At 43.5% G+C, this 16,049-nt stretch overlaps 1 protein-coding gene across 4 annotated transcripts in view; it reads right to left on the reverse strand.

Moving 5' to 3' along the window:
• Window positions 1-959: 959 nt before the first annotated feature.
• opn4xa (opsin 4xa) overlaps window positions 960-16,049 on the reverse strand; it is a 31,806-nt gene continuing 16,716 nt past the window's right edge. Inside the window, exons 2-11 of one of the 4 annotated variants that reach the window (XM_088281782.1) lie at window positions 8,864-8,964; window positions 6,440-6,577; window positions 4,931-5,064; window positions 4,615-4,818; window positions 4,363-4,534; window positions 3,630-3,791; window positions 3,445-3,552; window positions 3,192-3,369; window positions 2,905-3,029; window positions 960-2,831 (exon numbers count right to left, since the gene is read on the reverse strand). In XM_088281782.1, the coding sequence (XP_088137908.1) occupies window positions 2,913-3,029; window positions 3,192-3,369; window positions 3,445-3,552; window positions 3,630-3,791; window positions 4,363-4,534; window positions 4,615-4,818; window positions 4,931-5,064; window positions 6,440-6,573 (1,209 nt within the window). In that variant the 5' untranslated portion in view covers window positions 6,574-6,577; window positions 8,864-8,964 and the 3' untranslated portion in view covers window positions 960-2,831; window positions 2,905-2,912. Of the gene's footprint in view, window positions 2,832-2,904; window positions 3,030-3,191; window positions 3,370-3,444; window positions 3,553-3,629; window positions 3,792-4,362; window positions 4,535-4,614; window positions 4,819-4,930; window positions 5,065-6,439; window positions 6,617-8,862; window positions 9,082-16,049 lie in introns of those variants that run through there. The other 3 variants (XM_088281781.1, XM_088281780.1, XM_088281779.1) reach the window with 3 other exon arrangements.

The raw sequence follows: 16,049 nt of genomic DNA on the forward strand, positions 1-16,049 counted from the left end.
CTAAATGCTAATCCGGTGAAGCACCATGGCCACAAAACACATTTTGAAAGAACCATTTTTGTTCAAGTTATTTACTTCCCTTATTGTTTTTTTTTTATTGCGTTTTAGTTTATTCTTTACAATATTGAGTCTTTGAACAACCCCATTATTTAATTTAATATCCGTTTAGGCCTAAAATAATTGGTAGTGTTTGAATTTGGCTTTGCAATATATGCAAATTAATTTTTGAATTAAATAGAACTGAGTTAGAATATTTAATCGCATGAATTTAAAAAAATAGTCTTGAGGTATCGCTTTAATTTTGACAGTCCTATTAGAAACCCTATCTGTGACTGAATTCAAATATCAGTTTCTAAACCTGTACAAACCTATTTATAGAGAACTCAGTTTCGGAGATTTTTATTATTTTTTTACCATTTCATTCATTCCCTTTTTTTAAGAGGGGATGGCGTGGGAGGTGGCTCAAAGCAGACCTCGTGACGCACTTTGGCGTCTGGCATTATTTTTGATATTGATGGACCTTATTGCATAACGTCACATGACCAAACTGAAAAGAGTTTGGCAGACTTCATGTCTCGTTCGAATAAATGTGGGATGATTACGAGATGGTTTGAAACCGAACTTGCTCGAATATTGGTTTCTCTACGGTTGCTGTCTTCGGAAAAAAGTTACATGTATTACAAAATTGATATATTATGTGATATGTAAACAAAGTCTGGTAATTCTTAAGAGCTCTTGAAGACATCTTGTTTAAAACAAGACATTGCGTTGAGAGTCTATATGTTTACAGGGGTGTCCACCAGAGGGCACAATTTCCTCATACAAACTGCAAAGATTGACGTGTCATGCCAATAAAATATAAAACCATTTCAGTCACTTATTTTTTTATTTGGGAGCACAATGCTGCCCTGTGCCAGAAATCGCCACTGCCTAAATAGACAGTAGAAGCGTGTAAAGTACTCCCAAAAAGTTAATGATCGTTGTCTTTCCAGAGAAATTTTCGGATGAGCCTAAAATGCAGGATTACATTTACAGGTGATTTTATTTTGACCATCAAAGCTTTGAATGTCCAACTGTTCAGCGTTGGAGTTCTTTTTGCACAATCTGATGTTCTCTCCGGCATAATTCACAACAGGTGTTTGTGTGATGCATAGGCCAATAAAATACCAGGTTCACTAAGAATCTGCTTTTCGACATTCCTCTTCAATATGCTGTTCCCGTTTTGACCACGCCTAACAATTGATCAACAATAGGCTTCAAACAGGATGTTCTCAGAGGGAAGTGGCAACAGGGTGACATCAGCCAGCTGCAACAGAAATGCAGAAAGTCTGCAAGAACTTTGCTGGAAATTTGGAGTTGTATTTATGTGGTTTCACTGAGTAAAAACAAAAACCAAGTTTGTCACCCTCTGATTCTCAAAATCTGCTGACACAGCTGCAGTCTAAATGACATAGTATCGGTGAGCCCTCTAGTGGTCATGTGGAAAAATTGCACGCAAAATGTAAAAGTAAGGTCGCGCTTCAAAAGCTGTATTTGTGTTCTTCTATCGAGAGTTGTGTGAGCGCTAAAAAGCTATTAGTGAAGATTACATAGTCAGTAGCCCAGCATGTTTTTGGTCACGTGTTTCAGTTATGAAATCAAATTTACGCGCTATTTTGTCACACCTTCGCTTAATTCGCCCACGATGCGTCGTGATCCTCCAACCCGGCCCAATTATTCGTCTGTGTGCACACCGGCCTAATTATTATCAAGTAGAAGTCTTTCGAAAAGTCGTTTCCCTTCACTTCATTTCTTATTTTATTCCTTTAATAATAGCGAGCAAAAGTTGATTTGGATCGTCACGTGCTCCTTCGAACGAATCGCCTCAAAGTGTGTGTCCATTAACGTTGCATTCGGTACGCAAGCCAAATGTCATTCAATCATTATTTGAATTTGACTCGGCGCTGCTTCTAATATTTTAACGAGCTTAAATGACTGCCCGAGAGGGCAATAATATTCAAAATATTCATCAGTATGATGAAGTCGCGTTGAGGCCGGTGAATGTACAACGCGTTTATTTACTCCACTGCAAAAAAATTGGATTTGCTTGATGTGCTTATTTTCCATCTTTAATGTAGCATATCGAAATAAATTGTGTTGCATGTGCTTTCAGTGTTTCAAATGAGCACGAATGTCATACGTCATCAATTGGCATTTGCAGGTTAGTTCTGATCCGCACTCACATTTGGCAGAAATCCCATATTTGAATTGTATCTTTTGGAAAAGGCTTGATTCCACTCTGAAGATTTTTTTTTTCCATTTCAGCCGCTATGGCACAAGTCCCAATTCAATTCAGTTGATAGCGAACCAAATCGGAATTGTGTCTTTTCAGCCATGCTGTGCCAATCACTCAAGTGGGGCGTCTATCGGAACGGCGCTCACTATTTGTGGAAATGTCGTATTGCCCGTTTCGCTCTGTGGTGTTAGTGAGGGGGAAAAAAAAGAAAAAAACATTCCACTGACTCCGAGACTTGACTTGAACAATCCAGACTGGACTGTATAAATCAAGTCATGATGGGATCTTTGTTTTTCCACCCAGTCCAGAAGCTCCGTCTTTGATGGTGCGGCAGTGGACACACTCCGTGTTTTCAAAAGTGTCTGACCCCGCGTGACTTTCACTTCTCCTTCGCTCTGGGCTTGCGGTGGCCTTCTTTTTTTTTTGGGGGGGGGGGGGGGGGGGGGTCAAGTACGAGTCATCAGGCACGTCCTCCTCCCTTTTCGTCCTCCCGGCCTGGAGCCGGACCATGACTCAGCTCACATGCTCGGAGTGCGCTTCGCTCTCGGGTTGGCGTCTAGAATTTCCGGGAGAATCTTCATTGACCATTTTGAAAATAGTTTGAATGGACGGTAGAAGATGAGCGTCACCTGCACGATCAGTGTGGTCTTTTCTTTTGGCTTGGATCCTTTTCCTTGAGCGCGCCACGGGAATAGCTGGACCTCAGACAAGGGTTCTGGTCCATTGGATCCAGCTCCACATCACTGCAAACCTGCTGCAATGGGGGGACGGAACGGACACGCTCATGTGCAGGTCAGAGTTGGCATGAAATACACAAAAACAACAGGGGCCTCCTTACTCTTTTTTTTTTTTTTTTTTTAAGCCAATCAGATGCATGAAAAAAGTACGGCTGTACTTGTGACGTCGCCTAACTCACAGTGTCCACCGTGGATAACGAGGAGGAAAGGTGTAGAAACTTGTTTTTGGAGCCAGATGATTGTCGGCTCAGCAACGAGTCCCTGAAGGAGGACCGGCTCTGCGATATCGACATGGCGTCCCTCCGGGGGGGCTGGGCTAGGAAGTGCAGACACGGGACTTTCTCAGCCAGAGTGTCCCTGTTGAAGCGCAAAAAGCCTTGCATCACTTCCAAGCTGGCATGAGTTGATTTGCTGAACGTGGCGCTCTCTCACCTGTATTTGGAGTGAATGATGGCGTAGATGAAAGGGTTGTAGATGGCCGAGGCCTTGGCAATAACCGCCGGGACGGCTTTGGAGTAGGGGTTCAGGACGCTTGCGTATCTGAAATGGGTTTTCTGTGCGTCACAACCTGGACACCGCCGGTTCATGTATTTTATTTGATTTTTTTTCATATTTACCCGGCCCAGGCGACGAGTGTGACGCACGCGTAGGGTGACCAGGAGAGCACAAACACGATGATCACGACAAAGGCAATCTTGGCCAACTTCCACTCGGTCTTGATGGTCTGCTGCTGAATCAGCGTTGACTTCCTCACTTGAGAGCCCAACTTCTCCACTTCCCTGACAGGGAAGAGAGAAGAGTTGAATTATACATTTAAAACAACCACAATGCTAACAGATATTGGGAAAGACAGAAATTTGCTCATGAATAGTTTCTGTGTCAGTCCTATAATTATAAGCAAAAGATACTTCAACACAAAAGGTGGCGCAACACATGTAGAAAGATCATATAACAATACGTTCTTTATCTTCTGTAAATAATGAGGAATGCAACTCTTGTGCGGTTTTCTTTTGACCTTTGGTGGCAAACAGAAAAAAGGAACGGTACAATTTCCATTCAAATGAAGCAATCAATGTTATTCTTGTCACTATACTCTAAATCTTTTTATAAAGTGCAATATTATACGCTGCAATTCCTATTAAAAAAAAAAAAGAAAAAGCGCATCACAAACATTTTTGTTGAGTTTTTTTGAGAGGCGAGAATGGATTAAGTCATTCACTGCCATTGACGGATAAAGACGTCAAAGATGTTGCGTGACTTCCCCTTCTCTCGTAATAAAGTTTACACCAACAAACGCTGTTCGCACTCGCTAAAAGAGACAAAGAGACATCAAACGAAAGGCATTTTCACCTGCTGGCGCGGCGAGTGGCCAGAAACATGCACAGATAGCAATAGGAGATGATGCCGAGTGGGATGAAGAAGACAAAGCAGCATAGCATCAACGTGTAGCTTTTATTGGCCGGCGTCGACGTGACGTAATCCCACGTGCATGACGTCATCAGGCCTTCGGGGATGTAAGAGCCTGAAAGACAAACGCGGCGCGCAACGGCGCATCGTCACGTCCGGAACGGAAAAGCGAACGCCAGGAAATGAGTTACGTACTCCACCCGAGAAGCGGTGCGAGGCTCCACGCCAGCGAGTAGAGCCACACCAGACAAATGATGAAGCAAGTGCGCCGCTTCGACGTCCACTGTAAGGCCTGCAGAGGCTTGGTGATGACGATGTAGCGATCCACAGAGATGGCCAGGAGGTTGATCATGGACGTGATTCCGAATAAGGCGCCGCAAAAGGCGTACAGTTTACAACCTGGGAAGACGGTCTTGTGGTTTCTAAACGCAATCCAAAAGTTTGCCACCAACCCAACGCCGATACCAACCGACTCAAGACTAAAAGTCACGAGTGACGTGCCAATACAAACCCGTTTCGCCAAAAATCCAGCCCTTGTAGAGGGAGTTGACAAAGAAGATGGGCGACTGAGTGATGGCCATGAGGAAGTCGCTGACGGCCAGGTTCATGATGAAAAAGTTGGGAGGAGTGCGGAGCTTCTTGTTGCTGAAACACAAATGAGCGCATTTCAAGGCTTAAACCGCAGTCAGCCATTTGGATTGCTTGTCACATTCCAACATCCCGACCGATTTATTGTTTCCTCACAAAAAAAGATTGAATCTTGACTGCTGTTGCTCTCGCGCTTCTTCTTTGTTGCATGGACGGCCATTTTGGTTTCACAGCTCACCGCTCGGCCGAGACAGAGGAAGGAACGCGGCGCTCCGGAACCCCCTGAAAGGTTTCCAAATGAAAGCGGTCTTGTCGATTCGGACCCTCGTCGAGCCTCTCGGGGAGAACGCGGCTCGGCGATCCGTTCCACGTTTGCTCTCGTACCACCGGAGTGGATTTGGATGTTGAGCTATCAGGCGAGCGCTTGCGATCCCCCCCGGGAGGATGGAATTTAATGCAGTCTCAGTGTTGCGCCTGACACTCGCTCGGTGCTCGTCGCTCTTTCGGCTTCCTCGTCGATGCCCATCGATCGCTCGACGTTTCAAGCGGCCCTCTTAGCAACACGAGTGCGTCAGGTCGAAGCCAAACTGATTTTCTTTTACGTTGGGCCGTATTGTGTTCACGTATGGATGAAGAAGATCAACGCAGAAAATTCCTCAAAGATGCACGACATGCATGGCAACGTTGTCTTGACAACCTAAACATCAGCTGACATTTTGACTGCTACGATCGTCGTTCGAGAATTCACTCGGCACTAAAAAAAGAGCAGAAGTGCTAAATGATCTCTTCACTCATTTACTGCCAGCCACGGAAAAAATGAATGTCATTTTTTGGGCGTCTATACCCGTCAATGGCAGTGAATGAGTTCAACGTCAAAAATGAATCAAACGAACGAATGAGTTTGCTCACTGCAGTCATCACTTTTTTGCATCTCCTGAGATTGTCCAAGTGCACCAAATGAAGTGTCCAGAAACGGTTTATCACACGGGAACGGCGACGAGCCGATCCAGTTTCAGCGCCGTGTGGGAGGCGCTCGTTAAGTTGACTGCGCAGATGTAAAAAGCCGGTTTGTGTTTTCTATTGATTTATGTCGCGCAGTTGGCAAAATCGCTCGCTTGTTTCCTGGTACTGAATGCCCGGCAGCGTGCGCAAAGGCCTTTGCGTCTGAGCTTGTGACGTTGGCGTCCGGCGCACTGAATCAAGAACACAACATTTTTTTGTTGTTGTTTTGAAAGCAAAAACGAATAAAATACAATCGAGCAAATGTTCCACTCACATGAACGGCCCGCTTTCGGAAAGTTCACGAGCTCTACAGGAGTCCAATTGTACAAGGTCTCCTTACATTGATTTCCTCAAAAAACATGACAATGTGGGTTGTCCAGAATTCCGATCCATCCGTATCAACGACATAAACCAAGCAGAATATTCTTACCAGAAAAATGCATACATGACCAAAGCATTTCCTGTCACGCCCACTGTTCCGATCACGAGGACGAAAAAGGCCACGATGTAGTGAACGTGGTCCTGGACATCCACGTGCCGATAGAAGCTGTGTTGCCGGTCCATTTCTGTCACAAACAAACATATATTGTGGAGGGAGGGCAATAATCTGATTAGGTGGGAGTTTGTCTGTATGCCCGCCTCATCGAGCCACAGATGCAGAAATATTCATCATTTTTCGCAGAGGATAAAGAAAATATGCCTCAGGAATATTGTCAGTCTATATGTGCTGCTGCACCGTTTGTGTTCAAATATCCGTTGCTTCAAAGTTTAGAACACTGAGACGCTGATGCTAGTTGTTAGCCCGTCTATGGCGTTTGCTAGCAGTAAGCTAAGCTAAAGCCGAGCTCTATGCTCGTTTGTTTGTTTGACGGTAAACTTCAAATGGGAGTGGCAATAATCTTTTATATTTTTTTAACAATTGTTCACCAGATGAAAACTAACGGCTCCCCGTTTTGTTCACTGCCACCCGAACGGGAAAGGAAACCGTGCAGTTGAATTGTTGCGTTTGGAGAGGCGACGAGCAAAACAAACGTTCACAATCCAAATCAAGACAAGTAGGAGCAAATATAGACGGGTCGGCCGGATGCGTGTGCGGCGCGCGTCTTCAATCAGTCGCTATTATCCAACGCTGTCATGCCTCCCAACACATTTACCAAAGAGGCGATTAAGTCAAGAATTTTGTGATTAGGAAAAAAGGGCTCGCTTTTCCGTGTGGACAGCTCACAGCCGGAGTGCTTATTATAAAAGGATTTCCATGTTTTGTTAATGTGATGGACTGTGTGCGCGTGCACAATATTATCAGTCCTCTAAACATGCTTCCCATTATATTATTGGACAACATCAAACAAAACGGGGTCAGAGGTTTGCTTTATCCCTCACGTCGCAAATTTCTTTTTTATTTTATTTTTTTCAAGATTCCAACAACCTCCTCGTTCATGCAATAAGAGTTGGCAAAAAGATTTACACACTACTTGCTTGTGCAGCAAAAAATATTGTTAAAAGTAAGGTTCATAGTCGAACTGAAAAAACTAAACTGCTTTTTATAAAAAATTTAAAAAAAGACAACTAATGGAAACTCTATGTTGCCTTTATAGAACTGCAACAAAACAAGAAAAAAAAAAAACAAGATCGCAATCAATTGAAATAATTTAATGGGCTTTGTCCTCCTCCTTCTGGTGTGTTTGCCATGGCCACCAGGGGGCAGTAAAAATGCATTTTTGGCTTAGATTTGATGATGAAACAGAAGATAAAGAATATATGCCAATGTGCATTGTGTGTGAGCATTAAGATAGCAGACATTAATTTGCTTTGGTTAAATTTACACGTAACACTTTATTATTATTATTTTTTTTCACCGGAGTTCGACAGTAAACTTGCACTGTGGGTATTTGTACGTCGCTACTTCCCACCAGCGCCTGCACGTGCACATAAAGCATCTCATGGTCACACCGAGAGCCCCAACCTCCCCGCTGTGCTCAGTGAAGGCTCGTGCGTCAGACGAACCGTCAGTCACCTCTTACTTCCACTTATTAAGCATCAAGGCTCCGCCTAGCACACGAGACACGTAAAGCAAACGCACGTCCGCCTGGGCTGCGCTCGCTGCGGCGGCCCATCCAAACATCAGGCGGGCTACTCGCACAAGTGCGTGTGCACACCAAGACGCTTTCTTAGTCCTCATTTCTTCATCACGTAACAATGAAAAAAAAAAAAGCGAGTTCAGAGCTCTAATGAATACATCATATCAAACACATATCGAAACACATCAGAGAAAAAAATATATATATCATTTTTAGTTTTGGCGATTTGGGGGGAATTTTCTATTTATTTATTTATAAAATCTGACTGTATAAATAACGCTCTAGGAGAAATGCATTCTTAATATAGGTGTAGCTTTTTATATATTTTTTGTAATAATTAGTTTGAAGAGACCACACCGTTTAGAATATATATAATAATTGGCATGCACGTCATGTGGTGAAAATATTTCATGACAGTCAATGTACTTTTTTTTTTTAATTATGTTTTTTTTAATAATTAGATTGGATAAACCTGATCCAGAGAATCCATGCAGATCAAATATCATTTCATGCATTTTTCCACATTTAAAAAAAAAAAAAGTCAGAGTGCAGGAACCACAAAAGTTTTCTGCTCCTGTCATGCTTCCGTACCTGATAAAGTGTTACGCTCTGCAACAACTGTCATGCTCAAACCAGCAAAGGAATAGTTTTGTCGCAAATCACAGAATTAAAATCCAGTTTTTCTTAAGATTTGCAAGACGAACATTTAAAAGCAGCCAAGAGACAAATGCTTGATAACGTCATGCTGTAATTAACACAAAAAAAGTGACTATACCTTTTTTTTTGTGCGGAGAATATGAAGCTTGTGTGCACGCCTCTCCAATCCCAAAGTGGGAGAGTCAAGTCATACGGTGAGGCATCGCTGAGCTGCCGCACGCTGTGAGAATATGAAAATAGTGGGACAGAAAACAAGCAGCAGCACATTGACCATCCCCCTGCTGGCAACCCATCACACACAGCTCACATTTGGCACAGCGCATTGATCAAGCCAGCGTGTGCTTTTGTGCGCGTCCGCTTGCACGGCAACACTCAACGGCGCGCTTTTAAAGGTGGAAAGAGGCTGCGATGGTGACGGGGAGTGGGGGGGGGGTGCTTATTACACATCAATAATAGAGAAATTGGAAAGAAAGAAAGAAAGAAAGAACGCATTAGCTTGATTCATCGGTCAGTCCGTAAAATCTCGGCTGATTACGAAAAGTCACTCCTTTTTGTTTTATTCTCATTGTTCCACCGTTTGTGTTCAAATATCAGCTGGGTGGTAAAAGCATGAATGCTGATGCTAAATGTTAGCTTACACGCGGCATTTAGCATGATAGGTGAGCGCTAAGCTAGCAGATGCCGTTCTTAAGGCAACATCGTTTGGTTGTTTTAAATACGCCTCTTTAAAATACACCAAAACCAAAAAAGACCGTCCAAATGACAGCCCGTAGCAAAACAAACTAAATGCCTCTCCCCGAAATGTGCCGTCAAATGTAAATATCAGTCTCATGGTTGCTTTCAAGCGCTGAGGAAGACGATGATGCTTCTGTCAGCCGGGTGCTCTGAGAATTGCCAAATCTCTGGTGGAAACGGAAAAAGCTCATCCGTAGTATCAGATTTGTTCACATGCTTAGCCGTGTGTAAGAAGAATCCTGAGAAAAGCACTCAGATAAAAGCGCCCCAGTGCTAATCGGCTCACGCGCAACTGAGCAGACAGCTGCGGCAGCACCTCTTGGCCTTCGCCGTTCTCGTTTTCTATGCCTTGTCTGCTCAGATTTTGTTCAGCTATTGCCAATACCAATTAGCGGTTTCATATGAAGTTTTTTTTCATTCTCAAGAAAGGTACACACGTTATATATTATCCTACGCTCCAAATGTAAGCATTTTTCCCCTCACGTTCGAAATAAGTAAAGGCCCGATGATCGGTTATCTGTTAACGATATGAACGGATTATCGCGCGGTTCGTTCGTGTTGTTTACGCCGCTTGGGAAAGTCACGGCCGACAATCATGATCGTAAAAGTCGTTCAATAATGACGTTTGTGAATCCTGATGTGTGTGGCAGATTTATAAATAATTTGGGATTTTTCATTCAAATTAAATTTTACTTCATTTTTTTTTTAAATCAGTTTGAATTGGTTTTAGAGCAGGTTTGTCAGGTTTTATTTTTTTTTTTTAATATATGCAGTACAGTATTTGTTGAGTGCAAGATTAAAAACTATATAATTACTGTGTAATAAAGAAAACTAAAATTCTCAAGTAAACGTTTTTTTCTGAATGGATGTACGGAAACACCAAAATCAATACAGTCAAAATGAAACCCAAAAGATAATGTATGATATTGACAAAGACGAAAATTAGCTATCATTTTAAGTTAGTTTTATAGACAAAGATGTGGTCATTTTTTTTCAAATATATATATATATATTTTTTGTTTTTTGTTTTATTTTGTTATCTTTGGTGAGCGGCAGCCAATTAAGATGTGATCTGAAGCCTGCTGATTTGGAAATGGCAAAGGAATGAGATGAAACCCAAGATTTGTCTTATGCCAGCTACTTTTTCATAAGATTTCAAATCCTTCCCATCCATTAAATGCATTAAAAAAAATGGACACAGCCATCCTGTCCCTGAATCGACAAAGACAAAAAAATTGTTAACAAAGAACGAATTATGCTTTCATCTGAAAACAATCACGACCAAAATATGAAAATAATTTCCCCCAATCATTGATTGATCGAGGACATTTCTTAGAATGCCCATTCCTCGTTCCTAGAAGGCCTAATAGATGCAATGACTTTCTTTTCACATGGCTCGATAACCTTGCACACGTTACTTTGAGGCCGCTTGACCGCACTGCACGTTGGATCACCGGAAATTAGAAGCTTTTATCAACATGCGCTATTTTATTCCATGCCTTTCCGTGTCAAGCGAGCAGCGACATGAGCAGCTGAGAATCATGTGCACGAATGCCGACAGAGAAAGCTTTGTCAGCTTCCAGCGCCTTTTCAAGACACGTTTTGCATGCGCCATTCAGGTGCAACACGAGAGCAGTCACAAGAGTCGCAAGCTCAGGACGATGAACCCAAGGAGGCTTTTCATTTCGAGACGAAGGGAAATAAATTCAACTGGATCCGTCGCTTCAATTGAAACGACGGATCCATGACTGGCTAACGGCGACCCACTTAAGAAGTCGCTGACCACCAATTCTACGCTCTTATTCGCCGCCTTCCATGGCACTCAACAGACCATGTTTTTTTAAAGCCACAAAAATTGAAAAGCACAGATCGCACCGCATAGAATGTAAGGAAGGCGAACACAAGTGGACCACAAGAATAGATGCATCTCACATGCATATTTTGGACCGGTATTATGCATAAAGTTTTCGAATCTAAATACATAAAGTGGGTTTCAAGTTGTTTTTTCAATTCTGCCCTTATTTTGTCTCGAGCACATCAGGTTTTAATAATAATAATCAAAACAATAATACAATATGTAATATAGTCATATACGGTATTTTTGTAATATTTTAGACTTTTTCTGAGAGGTATAAAGTAAAACCACAGTAATTACATAATAATAACATATAATAATAACATTATTAATTTAGTAATAACATTTAATTAGTTTTTACAGGGCAAACTTAAAAACTACAAATGAAAATAGCTCAAAAACCTGATGTGCAAGGGAAAAAAAAATTGAATCTCAGAAATACATTTCGGGACACATAAAGCCATCTTTGATTGAAAATTTTCATTCCACAATCCAATGTGGTAACTTGGATAGGAATCTGGAGATGTTTCCCCCCTTTTTTTTTTTTTTTTTTAAATTCACCCGAGGTGGCCTCATGACACCGCAATCAATCGGCCAATTAATGCCAACACAGACTGTCACCTTTGTCGTCTCCTCGGGGGTGCGGAAAAAGGAAATAAGTTGTATTGGTGAGTGCGCTTGAAGTGTGAAGAGCGTTGGAAAGAAGCCGTGGGGTCAAAATTGCTCAAGTAAATAAATAAAGGTCACGGAAATCACACTTCCTAGACTGCTTGTCGTCATTAGGTTGGCACGCTAATTGGAAGCGACCGGGCGACATTGGGCGGACTGGTCGCCGGCCAATCCAGCGCTTTGTTTAAATCTCCCAGAAGAGTTCCACTGAAGCTTCCCTGGAGTGCCCAAAAATGGCATTGGGTTTCTCCAGAAATATTATCGGCGCTTGAGGAAGTCTGCATTGTTTCAAGTGGCACGTCTATTTCCAGAGCCAAGTCGAAGGAAAGTGTTGAACGCGCGAACAATGACGAGGGCAACCGAGGTGAACAAGAGCCGAGTGGCACATTACGCTCGTACTTGACAACGACAAATCTGACGTGTACGCTGTGATGCAATCAGACACAAGCGTGATGCTCGGTCCCAAGGCGAGTGGATCGATAAGTCATCCCGGATGTCCTCTCGTTGAAAAAAACCTGAAGATGATCGTCTACGGTCAACTGAAAATGACGCTCAACTGCCTTCGGGCTCGCATTGCGAATATCACATGACCAAAGCCGGAGTCCGAGGGAACGTTGACGTCAGTTTCAGTTTACAGTTGGCCGGACGCAAATGATGACATCACCAGGTGACTGAAGCCTGCCCAATGAACGAAAATACGCAACGTATAATTACCAGAATATGCCATGAGATGGCGCCAAAGCAATACTTTCACATGAGTCACGGCTGTGGTTGCAACTCATCGGTGCGTATATATACCGCGCTCAAATTGGTCGAAATGGGCCATTTGGACGAGGCCTGATTCCAATCTGAAGAAATCCCATTCCTTGCGTCTATTCACACACATCCCACGGGTGCCCCTTGAGATCACAAAATTGGAATTGTCTCACTTAAGCCGTGCAGCTTTTCTGTTTCTTGTGCCAACGTTTTGCTGTGCTTGGAAGCACCTTAATGCTTTGCTTCCGCCCCGTGATGTATCGTTCCACATCCTCTTCCTGTTTTCCACAAAGACGCTCGCTATTGTTTCGTTTTTTTTTTCGCACCGAAACGCCGCCGCTGTGTCCTCAAGTGTCAGCGTTACGCAGTGGCCTTCTCTTGTGCTTGTTGTTATGACTGGCGACTATCGAGATGATTCACGAGGCTAAAGCTCATTCGCAGACAGGCTACAAACACGTCATATTGAGCTTTTCTCAATAATTGAGACGGCTAATCCTGCAAAGCTCTTTCTGGCTTTGATGTATGACCATTAGATATATATATATTTTTTTTTTTTTTACCCCTGCGCCCAGACAGCGAATGGATGCCAAATGCATCAAGCGGCCACTCGCCAATTTAAATGTACAGACATATTTTCACAAAGATGACCTTACTCCATGCAACTAATTTGTATGCAAACATTAAAAAAAAAGTCAACCTGCCTCCTTTAAAACAATCGTCGTTAGCATCAGCACCACCAGTACGTTTTCCTCCGATATACTTCAGTTCGAACATCAAGTTTGCAAAGGTCATTCTTTGGTTCTTACCTAATCGTGTACTTAAAGGACCACAGTTATTAAAGCGTCCACCAGAGGTCGACAGAGTTCATTTTCTTCTTGAGCGATGGCGGCAACCACACGCAAACACATCCACGTCCACTCCTCAAACCTCTCATGCTCCTTCTCGTGTTATTAATCCCTTCCTGGAATGGAGATGGCATACAACCGTTCCTAATACAATTATGCAAATAAGCGTATTTCAAGTACGAGTTGACCAGAAAAAGTGTTGTTTTTTTTCATCACAGTTCCTGCTCCACAAAAAATTGAAATAAAAATAAAATTAGGACAAGCAGTTTCATCCACATTTCTGACAAAACTAATTTGCGTGAATTAATTATTGGTGACATTCATCTATGTCAAGTTGCCGATGGAGTTAACGAGTTAATACGATGATTTAATGACTTAATAATTGAGAACAATTCGTGTTTACATTTTCAAATGATCACTTTTACAATCACAATGTCCCATCCCTATTTTTTGCCTCCTCAGATGCTACCTGGCACTCATCATGTTGCAAGGAGAGCTTCTTGCTTTTTGACGTGGATGTTTAACGCCATCTAGTGGTCAGTGAAGCGGAGAACGGTGCAGAAGCTGGAGGCGGGCCGAGGTGGGCCTCTCTCGTTGTAAATAGTGTGGGACCACTTGGCTGTCTGTTTTGAAAGCTTTGCCTTCCCACTTGGGGGGGGGGGCTGTTCTTGATTCACTCAGCACCTCTGGCCGTCTTATCGTGCACACACAGAGGTGCCAAAACAACTTATACTATGTACCTAAATAAAGGGAAAGATATGCAATTTGAAAAAAATGAATAAATAAAAGTAGTGCTTCAACTCATTTACGTCTGTAAAAGTACAAACTCTGAAATGCACCGAAGTCCACCGAAATGGGAGTCGACGCACATGTGACATTCAAAATGCATCGGATGAATTAAAAAAAAATTTCCTGGCATTTTTTGGAGTTGCATCTAACAGCAAAAGACAGACACAGCTACATATCCATTGATAAGAGGGTGTGCACACTTATGCAACCACATTATTGCAGCTGTTTATTTTACTTGCCCTAACTCGTTTCCATCGTACAGGCAAAAGTTGCAATTAAGGGTGGAGAAAGTTTGCAAATGATTAATCTTGGTCTCATTTTTGGGGGGTAGACCTTTTAGATGTATGTCTTTGGCGAAAAAAAAAACTAATATCGTATAGTCCTTTAGTTGTGAAACTCTTCTTTGTCTGTGAATGTCTGTGTGAATTATACTGCCCCCTGGGGGCCAAGGAGCATAGCAAGAGGACAACGTGGGGTGGAACAAGATTTCGATTTGTTTCAAAGGGGAAAGACGCCTGCATTTCGCAGAATCGTCAATAGAAATTCAGAACTGTGTTTTGCGTGGCGTGGAATCGCAAAACGTACGTTGCAGGAAACAAAAGTTCTGCGGCAAGTTCGTTGGCGCGGAGGCCGTTTGCTTATTTCCGAGCGGCACTGGCTTCAAGTTACACATTTGTTTACGTCCTCGTCCGCTTGTTTACGTTCCCTAAAAACAAGCCCGTTGGAATGCATTCGCCTCCGCATGCTAGAATTGTGCGACGTCTTTGTCGCTCGGCTTCGAGAGACGTTCAAGTTTGAGCCGCTTTAATCCGCCCACGTCCCGTTCTGGTCGTTGTGCCATGCCAAGGATTACGCTCATGTCTTTGGGAGCGGGAATCCAAAGTCCATTCAGATCCCGCTTAAGAACATCTGCGCTGTGTCAGGCCGTCGGGCGGGTTCGCTCTCACACATAGTCTCTCTCACACACACACACACAAAACGCCACAATGGTTGAGCTATGAAATGTGGCGTTGGGCCTTTCATAGCGTCTGTCTGAATAAGACAGATGGTGCGCGATCCTGGATGGACTTCCAAAAAGACAGTAGCACAGGTGTGGCATTCAGCGAGAGGTCTTCAGGTGCGTCTTTTCAAAGTCGACATGATATTGTAGCGCGCGTTGGCCACCGAGCGCGGCAATCGTATCGCCGAAGCTTTGATGGGCGCCGTCGTCGCTCAATTTAACCGCGTTGGTAAAAAGATACACGGGCAACAATAAGCCCCGAAACGTGGCTCGCTCCCATGGCCCGCCCCCCCCCCCCTGCTCTCGTCCTGGAACAATGGCGAGCAGGCGGACTGGGCGGAGGCCCACCGCAAGCTCGGTAATTTGAGGACACACCAAAGGCCAGGTGAGTGAAAGCCTCCTCCGCCTCGCGGGACATGTTTCACGGTGCGGCCGCGTCGGCCCGCTTTATTGTGGTCGCGCTCGTCGTCTTGGGGTCTGGACGCTCCCCCGCGGCCGTAACCAAAAAGCTTCCATCTGCTGTGGGGGTGAGGGGGGGAGCGACGGTGGGCTACAGGTCTTTTCTCGGGCCAAAACCGATAGCTCTGAGCGCTTTTGTCACACGGGCCGATCTCGTTACAATTTTGACACCTCTTTGTTGTACACTTGCAGCGGCT

The sequence above is a fragment of the Idiotropiscis lumnitzeri genome, chromosome 18 (assembly GCF_059441095.1).
Source record: "Idiotropiscis lumnitzeri isolate Australia: NSW breed Sydney's pygmy pipehorse chromosome 18, RoL_Ilum_1.0, whole genome shotgun sequence".
NCBI classification, from domain to species: Eukaryota; Metazoa; Chordata; class Actinopteri; order Syngnathiformes; family Syngnathidae; genus Idiotropiscis; species Idiotropiscis lumnitzeri.